The sequence below is a fragment of the Mixophyes fleayi genome, chromosome 2 (assembly GCF_038048845.1).
Source record: "Mixophyes fleayi isolate aMixFle1 chromosome 2, aMixFle1.hap1, whole genome shotgun sequence".
In the NCBI taxonomy this organism is placed as follows: domain Eukaryota; kingdom Metazoa; phylum Chordata; class Amphibia; order Anura; family Limnodynastidae; genus Mixophyes; species Mixophyes fleayi.
In genome coordinates this window covers 361,525,533-361,540,588 of record NC_134403.1, presented here as the reverse complement: position 1 = coordinate 361,540,588, position 15,056 = coordinate 361,525,533, and the positions used below count along the sequence as shown (strand labels likewise).

The window sequence follows — 15,056 nt, the reverse complement described above, 5'->3', positions numbered from 1 at the left end:
TATACCAACTACCCTAGAATTACGCGGTTCTGGGTGACGCAATGGAGCCCAGTGGTGGCAGCTGAATTCTCCTACAACTGTTGCGCAGTTGGCATTTGCAGTCAGCGACTGTCTGGTGACAAGGTGACACCAGTTGAAGTGGTCAGTAACAGTTGCTTACTAACGGTGAGAATGAAACCAAGATAAACTGTGCAAGAAGAACATCCCTCCATTCCCCTTACAGACCGGGTGGCGAAGGAAGCCCATCCGGTCAGTTAATGTTTGTAATTATTATACTGTTAACAGTTATTTTAATTTATGATAAAATAAAAGTTTTATGTACAGCAGTCTACGTTCGGCAAGTACTGTTTTGAAAGAGTGTATTTCCACCTAGATTCAAATCGTAATGTATCATTATCATCATCATCATTTATGTATATAGCGCCATTAATTCCGCAGAGCTGTACAGAGAACTCACATCAGTCCCTGCCCCATTGGAGCTTACAGTCTAAATTCCCTACAGACACACACAGACTAGGGTCAATTTGTTAGCAGTCAATTAACCTACTAGTATGTTTTTGGAGTGTGGGTGGAAACCGGAGCACCCGGAGGAAACCCACGCAAACACGGGGAGAACATACAAACTCCACACAGATAAGGCCATGGTCGGGAATTTAACTCATGACTCCAGTGCTGTGAGGCAGAAGTGCTAATCATTAAGCCACTGTGCTGCCCAATATATCTTGAGATAAGCTCAGATTTGAATACGGGCAAAACTACGTACAAGTTTTTAAACACGGATCGTATGTCCAAGTTGTGTTTGGACATGAATCAGGCCGTTGGTAATGTCTGTGTGAATAACTTTTCCCATTTCTTCACATGTAGCAGCTCTCCTCACAGTAACTCAGCGAACAGCGTTTACTTCATTTTTTTATTTTTCTGATTTTTAACCCCGCCACTTGTAAAAGATCCTATACCTATAGCAGAGTTGTTTTTTTATGGACAACAAAGTTGTAGTTAAAGCTGGTGACGCTAACAGATTGTTTTCTTACAAGTCAAACACAAAAAATATAAAATGACAAATTTGGCAAGTCTCCATTAAAAAGAATACAACTTTTATTTCTAACTTTACAACAAATTGTGTTCACAATTTCCTGGTTATAACAAACCCGGCGGATATTCAGTGCAAAGTGTAACACGGTCAATTGTTTGAAAAGCCCTTGTTGAAATGAGGATAAAGTGCCAAAAAGAGTCTTTGCTGAGTAGTTTTTAGTCCTTATCTAGGGAGCCAACCTGTAGATTTCAGAAATATTCTTTGTGTACTCTGTAGTCGCCAAGTGCAGTTCATTTGTGTGAAATTCCGTTTGGGCAGCCTACAAGGACACAAAAGTCTGATTAGAACTGATCGAGTCAGGAATTAAACACAAGAAAATTAGAATATGTACAATACATCTTGATCAGAGGTCAGGGATCTTTTTTACATTTTACCCCCAAATATATTTAGATACGCCGACGTTACCCCCTTGATTTGAAAGGAGGGAAATAATATATTAATTATTGGAATTCAAAATTTTATTGAATCTATTGAAAATTTCTTTGAAAGCTTCAACTTCAGAACTTCAGGTTTTGGAGAAATGATGTTGCTTCATTTTTGATACGAGAGCATCAATATTGGGGCATTTTGATGTCAGAGCAATTTGGATACAGTCTTCAGCATCCAATCGATTTCTCTGCTTTGTTTTTATGTTCGTTAGAGTGGAAAATCCTTGTTGGCAAAGGTAGGTTGTTGCAAAAGGCAGCAACTTTTTGACTGCCTCCTTATGTGCAATGAATGCCTTTACAACTGTTGACATCCAAAAATATGACAGATCTGCTTTGTTTTCAAATGCAATACGTGCTTCATTATTGCATCGAAGCTCAAGAAGTGCCTCTGCCAACCCTTGAGGCTCTTCTGGTACAACAGCAATTTCACATTTAAAGGGGTCTACAATCCAGCTGACAGCATGTGAATCGGCAGCATCACCCCCAGGAATTTCATTTTTACCCCATTTGGGGTAATTTACCCCTGTTCCCTGACCACTGATCTTGATGAAACAAGTTTCTATTCTCATGTGAAAGTTTTTAACCTCAGCTAGAGAAGAGCGAAAGTTTCAAACCTATGTCTACGATAACATTCTGATGTTATATTATTTAAAAAGTGTGAAGAGTAAACAGTTGGAGGAGGAAAAAAAAATCATTGCTCTGCTGCTAAAATAGACAATATATTTATTGGTACAAGTCAGGGAATGGAGATGCGAAATTAACTTTGTTTTATAGTTCCCTAACAGCACCTAGTAAATGATTTTCTGGATAAATATACAGATTGTAGTAAGCACATTTCATTCTATTGTACTGCCTCTTTAAGTGAATCAACTTAATTTACACCAGGGCATCTGATAAATATTTATTTTACTTCCAGGATAACATACTTGCCAACCTTTGAAAAGTTAATTTCGGGAGATCTCGGGCAAGGGGGCATGGTTGGAGGGCGAAATTCTTCTAAAGAAATTTCTTTGAAACATTAGGTGTTGTCTCTTGGCTTTCACACACCGTGTTTGTACTTGCAAAATATCCATATTAATATAGGCGTTGTACACGTATTTCTTTGTGTTCTTTACGATGAATAATAGTATCCAATTTTTACATGGAAAAACATCCAAAAAAATATGTGTTCCAGTAAAAAGTATATTTTTAATTTAAAACAGTGAAAAATATATATGACAAATAAATAAAAACATACATAATAAAAGGACTTCATGGGTATAAAAATTAGATGGATTCCTACCAGATTACATAGGTGTTAAGCTCAGTACAAATCATTGCAAGTCCTAGGAAATTTGTGATGTTGTCTCCTCTCAATATAGTATCCTGGTAATGCAATTCTTATATCACCATTCAAGTCCACAAGCATTTATACCCAACGCGTTTCAACCTTCAAGGTCTTTTTCAAGGATAAAGGCCAATAGATCCATTCACTCCTTTATACACTGTCTGACCTCTGGATTGTGTGGTTCAGAGGTCAGAGGCAACAACTTATTTTCTCTGAAGAACAAAAACATACTTCTAATAACAAATTGTTTTTGTGCAAATATCTCTTATACATGTTGCAGTCAACAAAAACAATAATAAAATACAATAAGATATACTTGTCAACCCAATCTTTCCATCCTTCCATATTGCTTTGGGTCTTATTTAGAACTTTATTCCCCCTGGATGAACTATATCTGTTATAAAATTTGTTTTAATTTTTCCTTTTAGTGTTACTCCGCTGGAGGAATGTACTTCCGGTTTGCGGTCCAATAGATATGATGTCACTTCCTGTGTAATGCTGTTAATGTAGGATCTAAAATACATTCCTACATTATCGTAGGTAAAACACAATTCCGGATTGCTTTCCACCAACTCAAAAACGTCACTTACGGTATTCTGTATCGATGGAACTTAATTTCCGGTTTGCGTTCCATTGACGACTCTAAGAAAAACAATCTATGCCCTCTATAAGTTTATTTTAATGAATAAAATGGAGAGATCGAGTGGACAATAACACAAATGTTAAAAAGGATTAAGATCCACAACAAATGGAACAATTAATCAATAAATAGAGAAAAACAAAAGCAATTAACATTAACGTTAACATTAAAATAAACTTATCTCTTGGCTTTCCCTAACAAGGGTGTGTGAAAGCCAAGAGACAACACCTAATGGAAGAAATTTCTTTGGAAGAATTCCTGATCACTTATGTTTCAAAGCGCACACTCTAAATTTATAGTAAGTGCACTCCCTAAAGAAGTTTCAGCAGGAATTGACCTGTCACTAATTCATGTCTTCAATATGTTGCATATGTTTAGCAATTATTTCTTATGTTAAACGGTATCACATGATTTATTACACAGAGAATGAATCTCACTAAAGAAGAATTTGATCTCCATTGAATATAAGTATTATTTATTATTTATTCATTTCCTATGTTTGAACACTAATAAAAGATTTAATCACATTTTGTTATTAAGATATTATTTGGAAGTGTATATCCTTGTTTTAGATCAGTAAAGCTGCATTTTGAAGGAGCGCAGGTAGATACTTAGGGCTAGATTTACTAAACTGCGGGTTTGAAAAAGTGGGGATGTTGCCTATAGCAACCAATCAGAGTCTAGCTGTCATTTTGTAGAAGGTACTAAATAAATGAAAGCTAGAATCTGATTGGTTGCTATAGGCAACATCCCCACTTTTTCAAACCTGCAGGTTAGTAAATCTAGCCCTTAGTCTCCTTTTACCCACCTACATATATATTCATAGAACTGCCGAGAGCCAAGCGGGTACTTGATGGTCCAGGCAGTGTCGGACTGGGGCATGATGGGCCCACCGGAGGACTGCAATGCTAGGGGCCCACCAGAGGTGGTGTGGCCAGCTATCATAGAGGCGAGACCAGACACTAGAAGGGGAGTGGTCTGCCCACGAAGAACAGCTAGCGCCATAGTGTAATATATAAAGAATTCAGTGTGTATATAAAGAGCAGGGCCGGATTAAGGGAATGGAGGCCCCTGGACTAAGGGGGCATCCATTCCCCCCGTGAGGGCCCCCCCCGTGATCCAAACCGCCCCCAAGGCACTTACCTCCTTTTCCTGGCATTGCAGTCTTTCCCCGGCGCACTGTACGCTCTTTACTGAGGAGATCTCGTATGAGTTTGCGACGCTGCGGAAACCTTGTGGCGCCTAACAAATATATGATAATAATAATAATAATAATAATAATAATGAGTGAGACTCAGTAAACCTTTGAAATAATTTGGAGGCTACAGCTCGCCGGGGAAGGACCGCAGTGAAAGTGCTCAGCGGCATTGATCGCGCCGGGGGCGCCCCAGCCGCGACCGATCAATACTGCTGCTGAACACTTTCAAGGGCCCCCTGGATGCCTGAGGCCCCTGGGCTGTAGCCCAGTTAGCCCTAGGGTTAATCCGGCCCTGATAAAGAGTACACAGTCTTGACATGCCCCTTAGATTGGGCAGAACAGTCACCAAAAATCGGGATTGTCCCACTAGATTCAGAACATTTGACAGACTGTCCTACCTGTTCTTGTCATTTTCACCAGCTGTGGCAGCTGGTTTCTTTAGTTGCGGCTTGTCTGGATCCTGGAATGTTGGGGGCCCTATTTGGAGAAAAAAATGGGTACATTTAGAAATCTCCAACCAGCCCCTGGGGTAAATGTATGAATCTCTGGATTCTTCATCTCCGGCGTGTTCAGCCTCTTTAGGGCTTAAATTTAAAGCGGTGCTGCATTGTAAAGGGAAACCCTTTACAATGCAGCGCCGCTTTAAATTTAAGCGCTGAAGAGGCTGAACACGCCGGAGATGAAGAATCCAGAGATTAATACATTTACCCCCCGGTGTTAAATCAATAGGATCCACGATTAATACTTAGGCCTTCCTCCAGCCCCAACATTAAAGTAATAGTATTCCCATTTAATAAATAAACCTATTTCCCTCCCTCAGAACAGCCCCAGCAATAGATTAATAGCATTTATGTATAATAAATATACCTATTTCCCGCAACAGTCATTGCCATTAAATAATTCATATTCACATTTAATAAATAGACCTCATGCTCCTCAAACTCAGCTCCATATTCAATTAATAGCCCCCAAACCACCCCATCTTAAATTAATAGTTCCCACTTTAAAATTAATTTGCCCCACCATCACTCCACAAACAAAATAGCACCCATTAGTTAGCCACCACCTACCACACACACATTACATTGCCACAAGCCCACTGTACCCTCACACACACATTACTGTGTTCCTTCATCACCATGCTGTGCCTCCTTATAATCACACTGCACCCTCCATGCTGCTTTTGCTCCCCCCTTCTCCTGGCCCCCCTTCATCACACTCTGCCATGCTGCTTTTGCTCCCCCCCTTCTCCTGGCCCCCCTTCATCACCTTGTGCCATGCTGCTTTGGCCCCCCTTCACACTCTGCCATGCTGCCTCGCCTCCCCCTTCACACTCTGCCATGCTGCCTTGGCCCTCCTTCACACTCTGCCATGCTGCCTCGCCTCCCCCTTCACTCACTGCCATGCTACCTTTGCTCCCCCATCATACTCTGCCATGCTGCCTTGGCAACCCCTCACACTCTGCCATGCTGCCTTGGCCCCCCTTCACACTCTGCCATGCTGCCTCGCCTCCCCCTTCACTCACTGCCATTCTGCCTTTGCTTCCCCCATCACACTCTGCCATGCTGCCTTGGCCCCCCTTCAATCACTGCCATGCTGTCTTTGCTCCCCCCATCACACTCTGCCATGCTGCCTTGGCCCCCCTTCAATCACTGCCATGCTGTCTTTGCTCCCCCTTGCTTCCGTTCCTTCACTTACCTTTTCTATCGGCTTCTTTCTTCTCTTTTCTTCTCTACTGAATGTTGGGCGTGATGACGTCACGCCCGACATTCAGTGTGGAGGGAGCAGAGAGGAGGGAGGAGGGGCGGCGGCACCGCGATCATGTGAGTATATTTTTTTTAGTTTTTTTTAAAGTGTCCGTACCCCCCACCAACGAAGAGGGGAGCGATCAAGGTCAGGCCCTACTGGCGGATAGCCCGGCTCCCCGGCAGGCCAGTCTGACCCTGGGTCCAGGGAAGGCACCCTCGTTTGCTATATGTGGGGAGTGGGGAGGGGGGGGGGGGAAAGTAGGTGAGATTAACATGGTCTTTTCCAAAACTGTAGCCTCTCTCTTTTTGTTTCAATACTTATTTTTCATGGTATGCAAAATCGGATATTAATTAGGAGACTTGTCAGATTTGGCAATGTTATAAATCATACTAGCCTACTCTCCCAGAAAGGGACAATGGTACAAATCGTGACAACATGCCACCGCACTTCCCCTCGAAGGGCTTCCGGAGGGAAAGAGGTCCAAAAAGTAAGCAAGCATGCTATAAATGTATGAATACTATGGACATAGGGCCTTTTAAATCCTGAACAATGGCTGGTATTACCCTGACACTGAAATGTATTCCTTAAGACCCACCAAAATACTAGGCTATTATACACACAGATTATTATATAAGGCTTTTCAGTACAGAGTATCTATTATTAAATTATTAACAGACATTTGCACTATATTAGTAGTATTTGTAAGTGTTTCCTCCACAAAGATTTATAATGTTGGAAACAACTAAATTAAGTTTACTTTTCTGCCACAAGATGGCAGCACAACACAGGCTGACCAATTTAATGTTAGATTATGTGAAATCTTAAATGGAACTAAACCTGAATAAATATTGTGATATGTTGTCGGTAATGACTGTTTTGTCTTACTTTGGCATGTCATAAAAGCTCTGCTAAATCGTCAAATTTCTGTGATAGCTTCTCCCATTTATACAGCCTATAACAGCCCTGTATGCGCCAACTGTCTTGTTAATTTCAGGGGCAAACGCAGGATTTGTAGAGAGGGTTTTCCACACCACGCCACCAGTGGGCATGACTAGCATGCATGGGGGCGTGGCTATAATATTAGACAGTGCTTGGCTCCTCTCCAACTCTTCCTATCCCTATAATATACATGGGCAATGCTGCATGCACTACTGTTAGGTGCACACAGCTCTCCCCTTTTCAAGCAGAGCTGTGTGAAGTGGGGGCAGGGTCCAGCCACCTCTATTATACAGTGCTCCAGGCTTGGAGGGGGGTTTCCAGGCACTAGGGAACCCCCGCTTGGTTTGGCTATGAATCTCCTGTATGCATGGCATACTTAAAATAAAATGACAACGGACTGCGAGGGGAGGAGCAGAAGGTGCATGCAGGATGATGGGGTACCTGGCGGAGAAAATAAACACGGGACCCCAGGTAAGTAAACCTTGGGAGCCGACCTTCACTTAGGATAATCTGCCAAAAACTGAATCTTCTATGACTACTTCCACCATTGATGTGTTGTTAATGATTGTGGGATATTCTCTCTTTTATCCACAGTTGCTCCTAGCTGATGGTCTCTTTCCCTCTGACGCCCATTCTAAGATCACCTTTGTCACTGCTCCTTATGAGACAACAGCAAGTTGAGCAGTCTTGACGTCCTGCTAAATGTCCTGATATGTCCTGCTAAACATACTCTGATAATCATTCTGTTCCCGCTGTCACCGGGGTCTCTTCCTAGACACTGGCCCTACATTTCATACATGATGGCCCTTAGCATGATGCAAGAATATTTGCATGAGTGACACATTCAGGCCTGTAGAGAAGACCCACCAAGAAATGCTTAAAACAAATACACATAAGGTAGATAACATAAATGCAGACATGAAGGTGGGGTGGGAACTAGCTCACGTGAGCTTACAATCTAGTGGGAAACGGGCAGAACTGAGACAACAGAAGCGAGTGTGACTAGTGTTGATTGTAACATTAGTGAGGGTGTTCCAGTGTGAGTATTATAGGTGGGAGTAGGGTAAGCGGTAATAAAGAGATGAGTTTTCAGAGAGGGTTAAATGATTTGAATGCTGGGGGAGTTCCTGAGCAGACTCGGTAGGGAATTCCATCAGTGTGTAGCAGCACAGGAGAAGTCTTGTAGGCGGGAGTGGGAGGTGGTTATCAGAGACGAAGCCTGGAACTGTGTCTGTTTACACTGTCCTTAAGTAGCTCCTACCTTCCAAAGACTCCAACTGTTCCTTACACTCAGCACATGGCTCTGAATATGAGCAATCTTTTGATTGGGCAGGAGCAGGTGTTGCATACAAGTGTTTGGACAGCTAGGATATACTCGGTCCCCCAGCAATGAGCGCACACTGCTCTCCATGCTTCCAGTCATGGCGGAGCGACGCTTCTGTTAAGCCCAAATAGTGGGGATACCAGGAGTGAACCCCACTGCAGGGCAAAAGGGGTAAGTCTCAAGTTAAAGAGGGGTGGTATTTCAGAGGCATGTTATAAGAGTTATGTACAGTATTTTATATTAAACTAAAATGTATCATATCACTGGGTGAATAGAACAAGACAAATGACTGAATGAGATGTGATCTTTAAGCAGTACCTTAATTACAAATTAGTGACATCACTGAACCCTATGATTCTTCCTCCTCTTCTTCCTCTTCCTCTCCTTCTTGCTCATTATCTGCCTCTCCAGCCTCCTGGAAATGGGAAGAGAAAAATAAGTGGGATCAGAGCAGCGAACACCTAGGGCTAGATTTACAAAAAAAATTTAGCGAGAGGCCAAGGGAGGTTAATATCTCACATACATTGGAGCATCGCCACTCTGCTACTTGGGGGCTAAGGGGATTAATATAAAAATATTACAAGTTCTTCTCTAACCCTGATGACTTCTTACACTATGTATTAGATTGTCTCCTTTTGCCTGAAATTCACTTTCAAATCTAGTTAATGAATTGGACATCATCACTTCACATGGTAAAGCTTTACAATATCCCTCCCATATCTAGTAGAAATGATATAGGGGTCACCAGTGATGCAATTCCTGCCAGAGCAGCTTTTGGGACCAGTAAAAGGAAACTCAGTGATACTGGCCCGTCTGCTCGTAGGCTTTGCTCTGTTTTTCTGAGTAGATGGGCCAGTATTGCCACCCCCAGCAAATTTTGCTATGGAGCCTGGTGATTTTGTGTTATGCCCCTGTGTCTCACCCCAGTGCTCTTGCCATTTGTGAGTTACCTACTACTGTGTGCTCCAGTTATAACAACCGGGAGGATTTTTAGATCTTCACAACTTCAAAGTTCTCCAAACTGGTTACCTACAGAGAGCCTGAAAAGGCGAGTGGTTTAGTATCTCACAAATTAAGTGTTCCTAAAAGTGGGACCCCCATAACTCTATTAGTTCTGAGGAAAGGGGGATGAAAATCATCTTTCAAATGTATATCCTATTGACTGGAGTGCTCTCTCCAACGTTATCGCTCAAATTTTCACTAGCATCTCAAACTAAACGTTGCTGATTCAACTTTACCTCCTCTGCTGCTTCTTCTTCCTCCTGCAAAGTAACAAAAACAGAAGAAGTTATATAAAAAGTTAATAAACGCGTTGGTAGTACATGAATAAAAACATTTTAAGAAAAAGTTAAGAATTTTGTAATGGAAAAGTTGTATGTTAATACGACTTACACAATGCTTACAGTTTACTAGATAACACCTTGGATATGTCACGGGCAGGATAGTACTATGGGGTACATTTTTTTGACCCCATAGAATACTTTTGCTATCCTGCCAACCCAATATCGCATTCCTTAAAGCTCGATGTCCCTAACTTTCACCAGGTCCCATACCACATGGATATAAATGTAATAATGAATATTACTGGTGATTCAAATGATTGTTAAAAGCAGGGATAGCGTGATGTCCTAGGGATAGGTCTGTGTGTCCTTTCCCCAAATCCAGGCCCAAGCAGAAATTAGATAAGGTTTGGATAAGGTCTAGGTGTAGATAAAGTGTAGGATGAAGTGAGAAGGGTATGGCGTGAGGAATGAATTAGAGAGAGGGGTATAGGAGAATGAATGGGGGACCAAATTATATTGAATTAAATGGCAGAAGAGAAGATTAAATGAATGTAGCATAGGAGGAGAAACAATGGGGTAATGGATTTAAGGTGATTGTTTAAGCACCAGGTCGCACAAACTATAGAATTCATAAAATTAATGTCTGATGAATAAATAAAAGTCATATGACGATTTCTTAGTAGCATAAAATCAGACTCGTCCTTCATACCTGCTTCTCTTCAGCTGGATCCGTTGCTTCTTCCAGGTTTTCTTCTGGCTTTTCCTCAATTACAGGGGCGGTATCACTGCTCTATGAAGGGGGAAATATAGTGTTAATCAGTCACTACTCAGCAGTAAATAATTAGAATGTGAGCGAAAAAAAGAAGTTTATACGCTCAATCATTCCATTACTAGTTATTTTTAATAAATACAAATTGTGGATGAATAGACTAAAGCAAGATTTACAGCTTAAATAACTTTTATAGTATCTGGTTTTATAATGCTGAAGTTTATACATTCCATGGAAAATAATATTACAGACTTCTTGGAATAACTGTGAACACGCATCACACACTGCTGGAAATGTTACTATTGATGGGTGAGGAAGACCAGCGGGGGAACACTTTTCTCCCACCTTACTTCGTTATCTGTGTTTCACCAGCACTTAGTTTCTCTATATTGTCAGGCTCACGAAAGTCCTTGGGCTAGATTTACTAAACTGCGGGTTTGAAAAAGTGGAGATGTTGCCTATAGCAACCAATCAGATTCCAGCTGTCATTTTGTAGAATGTACTGAATAGATTATAACTAGAATCTGATTGGTTGCTATAGGCAACATCTCCACTTTTTCAAACCCGCAGTTTAGTAAATCTAGCCCCTTGTATCCAATTCTATTGTCTCATAGGTGGCTTGTGTGAGGCTCCTGGCCAGGACACAATGATCCACTGACACTCAGTACAAATATAACTCCATGTAACATGCACCACGTTAGGGGGTAGAGTTATCAAACCTTATACAAAGGAAAAGTGGAGGTATTGCCCATAGCAACCAATCAGATTCTAACTATCATGTTCTCGAATGTACTAGATAAATAATAGCTAGAATCTGGAATCTATGGGCAACTCCTCCACTGTTCCTGTCAGTAAATGGGTTATGTCAGTTCTTTTCAAAAATATTGTCAGCGAAAAATATTTCCATTACTATGATGCCTGAAATAAAGTGAAAAGAGGACATTGTTAAATTCAGATATCACACATTCATGAACTCAGTACTTTTTCCCAGATCAGGTAAAGTATTAGGATCAACCCAAACATATGATCACTGTAAGGAACTTTGATCAATCCCATTTTGATCCGTTTGTTTAGTAAATGCCCGACTGCTCTGATTCAGAGAAGCCGCCCAGCACACTCTCCCTGCCTGTCTCTGCCGAACGGACCTGCACTTTTTTACAGCTAAGGCTGCTGGCAATTAAGGTGCGTCTTATACATGGGGAAATACGGTATATATAAATGCACACACACTGAACAGCAAAGTACCACTTGGGAACCCGCTAGAAATTTCTACTGACATTGGGTGGACAACATTGAGGTGGGATCCGGGAGTATGCCTCCTGAAGTTAGAAACCGTGCATTAAGAGACACCTGTTAGATATACTCAAATTGTTTGGTTAGATACAATCTATATCTAAGTCAGGGTAGGGAGATATATGTTAAAGAAAAAAAGGTCCACAAATGTCAAATGAGAACTTAGCTTTTAAGTAATTGTGGGTCCCATGGGTCTGGGAGAAGTACCCAAAATTTGTGATCCTCACGGATGTTCCAGGAGAGTAGACAAGTATGATTATGTGATAACTAAACATTACATCTGGTGGAGTTCAGGGGCTCTATGTACACAGGGGCCGAACAACTCCCACAAACGAAACCTGCTAAGAACCCTGACAAGTAATCCTGAAGTGAGTTGCCTGCAGTTTTTGGGATGTCTTAACTCGGCACAGAGGACTTAAATAAATATATATATATATATATATATATATATATATATCATTATTTTTCATTATATAAATGTGTCTACATAGAAAAATCAGGACTGTGCACAAAACACAAAATATATATTTACTTGTACTGTAGTAGAGGAGAGCAGAAGAAGCATGACACAGATTTGGGCAGAATACAACTAGCAGGTATTGAGTAATGAGATGACACAATCTGCTTAGGCTGATGCTTTTAGCAAACATTAATTGCACCCAGCTGTTCATCACTCCATATAGATAATTAGTACGTGAAACCGAACTGTGGAAACATAACTGCCAGTTACAGGCTTAGGGATCGACACTAATGTGCAGACACCATTGAGGAGAATTAAACGTATTTGACATTAAATAATTTACTGAACATTGGATAAAACGAAGATATACTGTCATACTCCCTTTGTGTGGGGTGTTATGTCATACTTGCCAACTCTCCCGGAATGTCCGGGAGACTCCCGCATTTTGCGAGAGTCTCACGGACTCCCGGGAGAGTGTGGCAATCTCCTAGTGAAGTGGGCAGAATTAGATCCCAAACGCCGTGATTCCCGGCGAATCGCGGCGTTTTGGATCTAATGACACACATTTTGGAGCCCTGCCCCCGTCACGCCCACCTCCTCCGCAGGCTACCGGTATTGAACATAATAAAGTTGGTAAGTATGTGTTATGTCAGTGGTAATGAGGGATTACCCAGATGGATGTAGATATTTAGGTTTGTCAAACAAGCCTCAGGGCACAAATGCGCCCTGGCTAATATTTTTTTGGTCATATTCCATTGATTCTATAGTCAGGCTTTATTACAGAGTTCAGTGTGACTTAATGTATTGTGCATACAGGAAGGTATTTATTTTTTAAAAGAATTTGTTTTGTAACTTTCTATAAATGGTCATATAACTTCAATATTTCATTATTAAAGAACAATTTACCAGGGGAAGATTTATTAAGCCTACTAAAAAGGAAAAGTAGAGGTGTTGCCCATAGCAACCAATCAGGTTCTATTTATTGTTTTCTAGAATGTACTAGATAAATGATAGCTGGAATCTGATTGGTGACTGTGGGCAACACTCACACTTTTCCTTTTTAAAAGTTTTAGTAAATTTACCAAAATGCTTGTCTCAGGGACTGTCCCTGGGTTTAAATATTGCTCAAGCGCACAGTGCTAGTGGAGGCAAATCTCATTGTCTGTTCTTATTCTGCATGATTTCTAAACATGGATTTATAGAAAGTGATGATATAAAATACAACATTGATATGGTATGAATAACAAATGTAACATACTCTTCGACTATTGTGAAAGTGTTTGTGAACAAATAAAATCTAATGTAAATAACTATGGCTCCTATTTATCAAAATACGATAAGGATGATTATTAAAAAATTATTGAATGCATCAGGAACAATACATAAAGAGGTTACTGTGATATAAAAAAAGGAGTGTGGCTGGATCACTTATAAATAACTTATTTGTGACTGGATCACGTAGAAATAATTTATTGTAGAAACCAATTTATATTATTGCAAATGTAGTTATCTTTTTTATATTTATATGTGTTTGTATAGAAATGTATTGATTTTGTAGACAGTATGTCATGTTTGGGTTTTGCAACTGTCTAGAGACAGGTAATCTCATGATAATTAGACTTTTTCATCGCTGAGTGACCAAAACATCTGTTGAGCCTGAAAGACAGGAGGGGGTAATTATACTTGCTGGTAGACTCCCTAGGCAAGTGATCACAGATGAATGTGAATTGTGCAAGTTAAATTGCGTTCAAAGCAAGATTATAGAAATGTTATATCCTGATGGTAAACATTCAATAGAAAACCACAGACGTAGTGGCACTGCTATTAGCAATGTAAAAAGGTGTTAAACTCCTTCCAGCCTGATATATGTGCAGGCTGCATGAATCAGTCTGGATTGGTTAAAGGGGCGGGAGGGCGGATTACCTCCTGCCAAGCTAGTGTCCAAAATTGTTTTTAAAGAGCCCTATTTTACACTGAAATGTATTATTCCATCTGCACCTTTCTGGATAGCACTAGTACCTTAAACTAGTGAATGTAACTGCCCGTTTCAGGACTTCCTGAGCTAATAAACATGAACTGCTTAAGGAACCTGCTTTGATGCCTACGTACCTGCTGTAATTCCTGTGACCACAGATTAGACCAATTTAATCTGCTATCCGGATGTTCTGAGGTTAGGACTCTGCATCCAGTACCAAAGCTTTGCCCGCTATCTGCAGCTCTGGCCAATGTGATAGGCCAGGGGGAACCATCCACAGCAACCCTGATCTGAAGGCGAGAGGTCAGGGGTACCAGCAAGGAGGTACCCCAGCAAGTTACCCAGAAGGACGACGTTCTGGATGTTGCAAATGAGTCCAGTTGTGGCAGCAGAAAAAGCCCCTCCTACTGCAGTTAGAGGGCACATTTGGGATAAAGAAAAGGGGACAGTGGCAAGGCAAGCCCAACCAGTCCCCAGCAAGACAACAGACAGGGTGGCATAGTTGGTCTATCCTGTCGCAAAGAGTAACAAGATATAATTCTACAGTCAATCCAGCAAACAAAATTGGTGATTCACAT

The 15,056-nt window shown here is 41.0% G+C and overlaps 1 protein-coding gene across 2 annotated transcripts in view; it reads right to left on the bottom strand.

Annotated features, from left to right (window-relative positions):
* Positions 1 to 1,073: 1,073 nt before the first annotated feature.
* SH3BGR (SH3 domain binding glutamate rich protein) overlaps positions 1,074 to 15,056 on the bottom strand; it is a 48,833-nt gene continuing 34,850 nt past the window's right edge. For both annotated transcript variants that reach the window (XM_075197257.1, XM_075197258.1), the window contains 4 exons: positions 10,691 to 10,771; positions 9,937 to 9,960; positions 9,017 to 9,113; positions 1,074 to 1,352 (listed from right to left, as the gene is read on the bottom strand). In XM_075197257.1, coding sequence (XP_075053358.1) covers positions 9,048 to 9,113; positions 9,937 to 9,960; positions 10,691 to 10,771 — 171 coding nt within the window. In that variant the 3' untranslated portion in view covers positions 1,074 to 1,352; positions 9,017 to 9,047. The remainder of the gene's footprint in view (positions 1,353 to 9,016; positions 9,114 to 9,936; positions 9,961 to 10,690; positions 10,772 to 15,056) is intronic.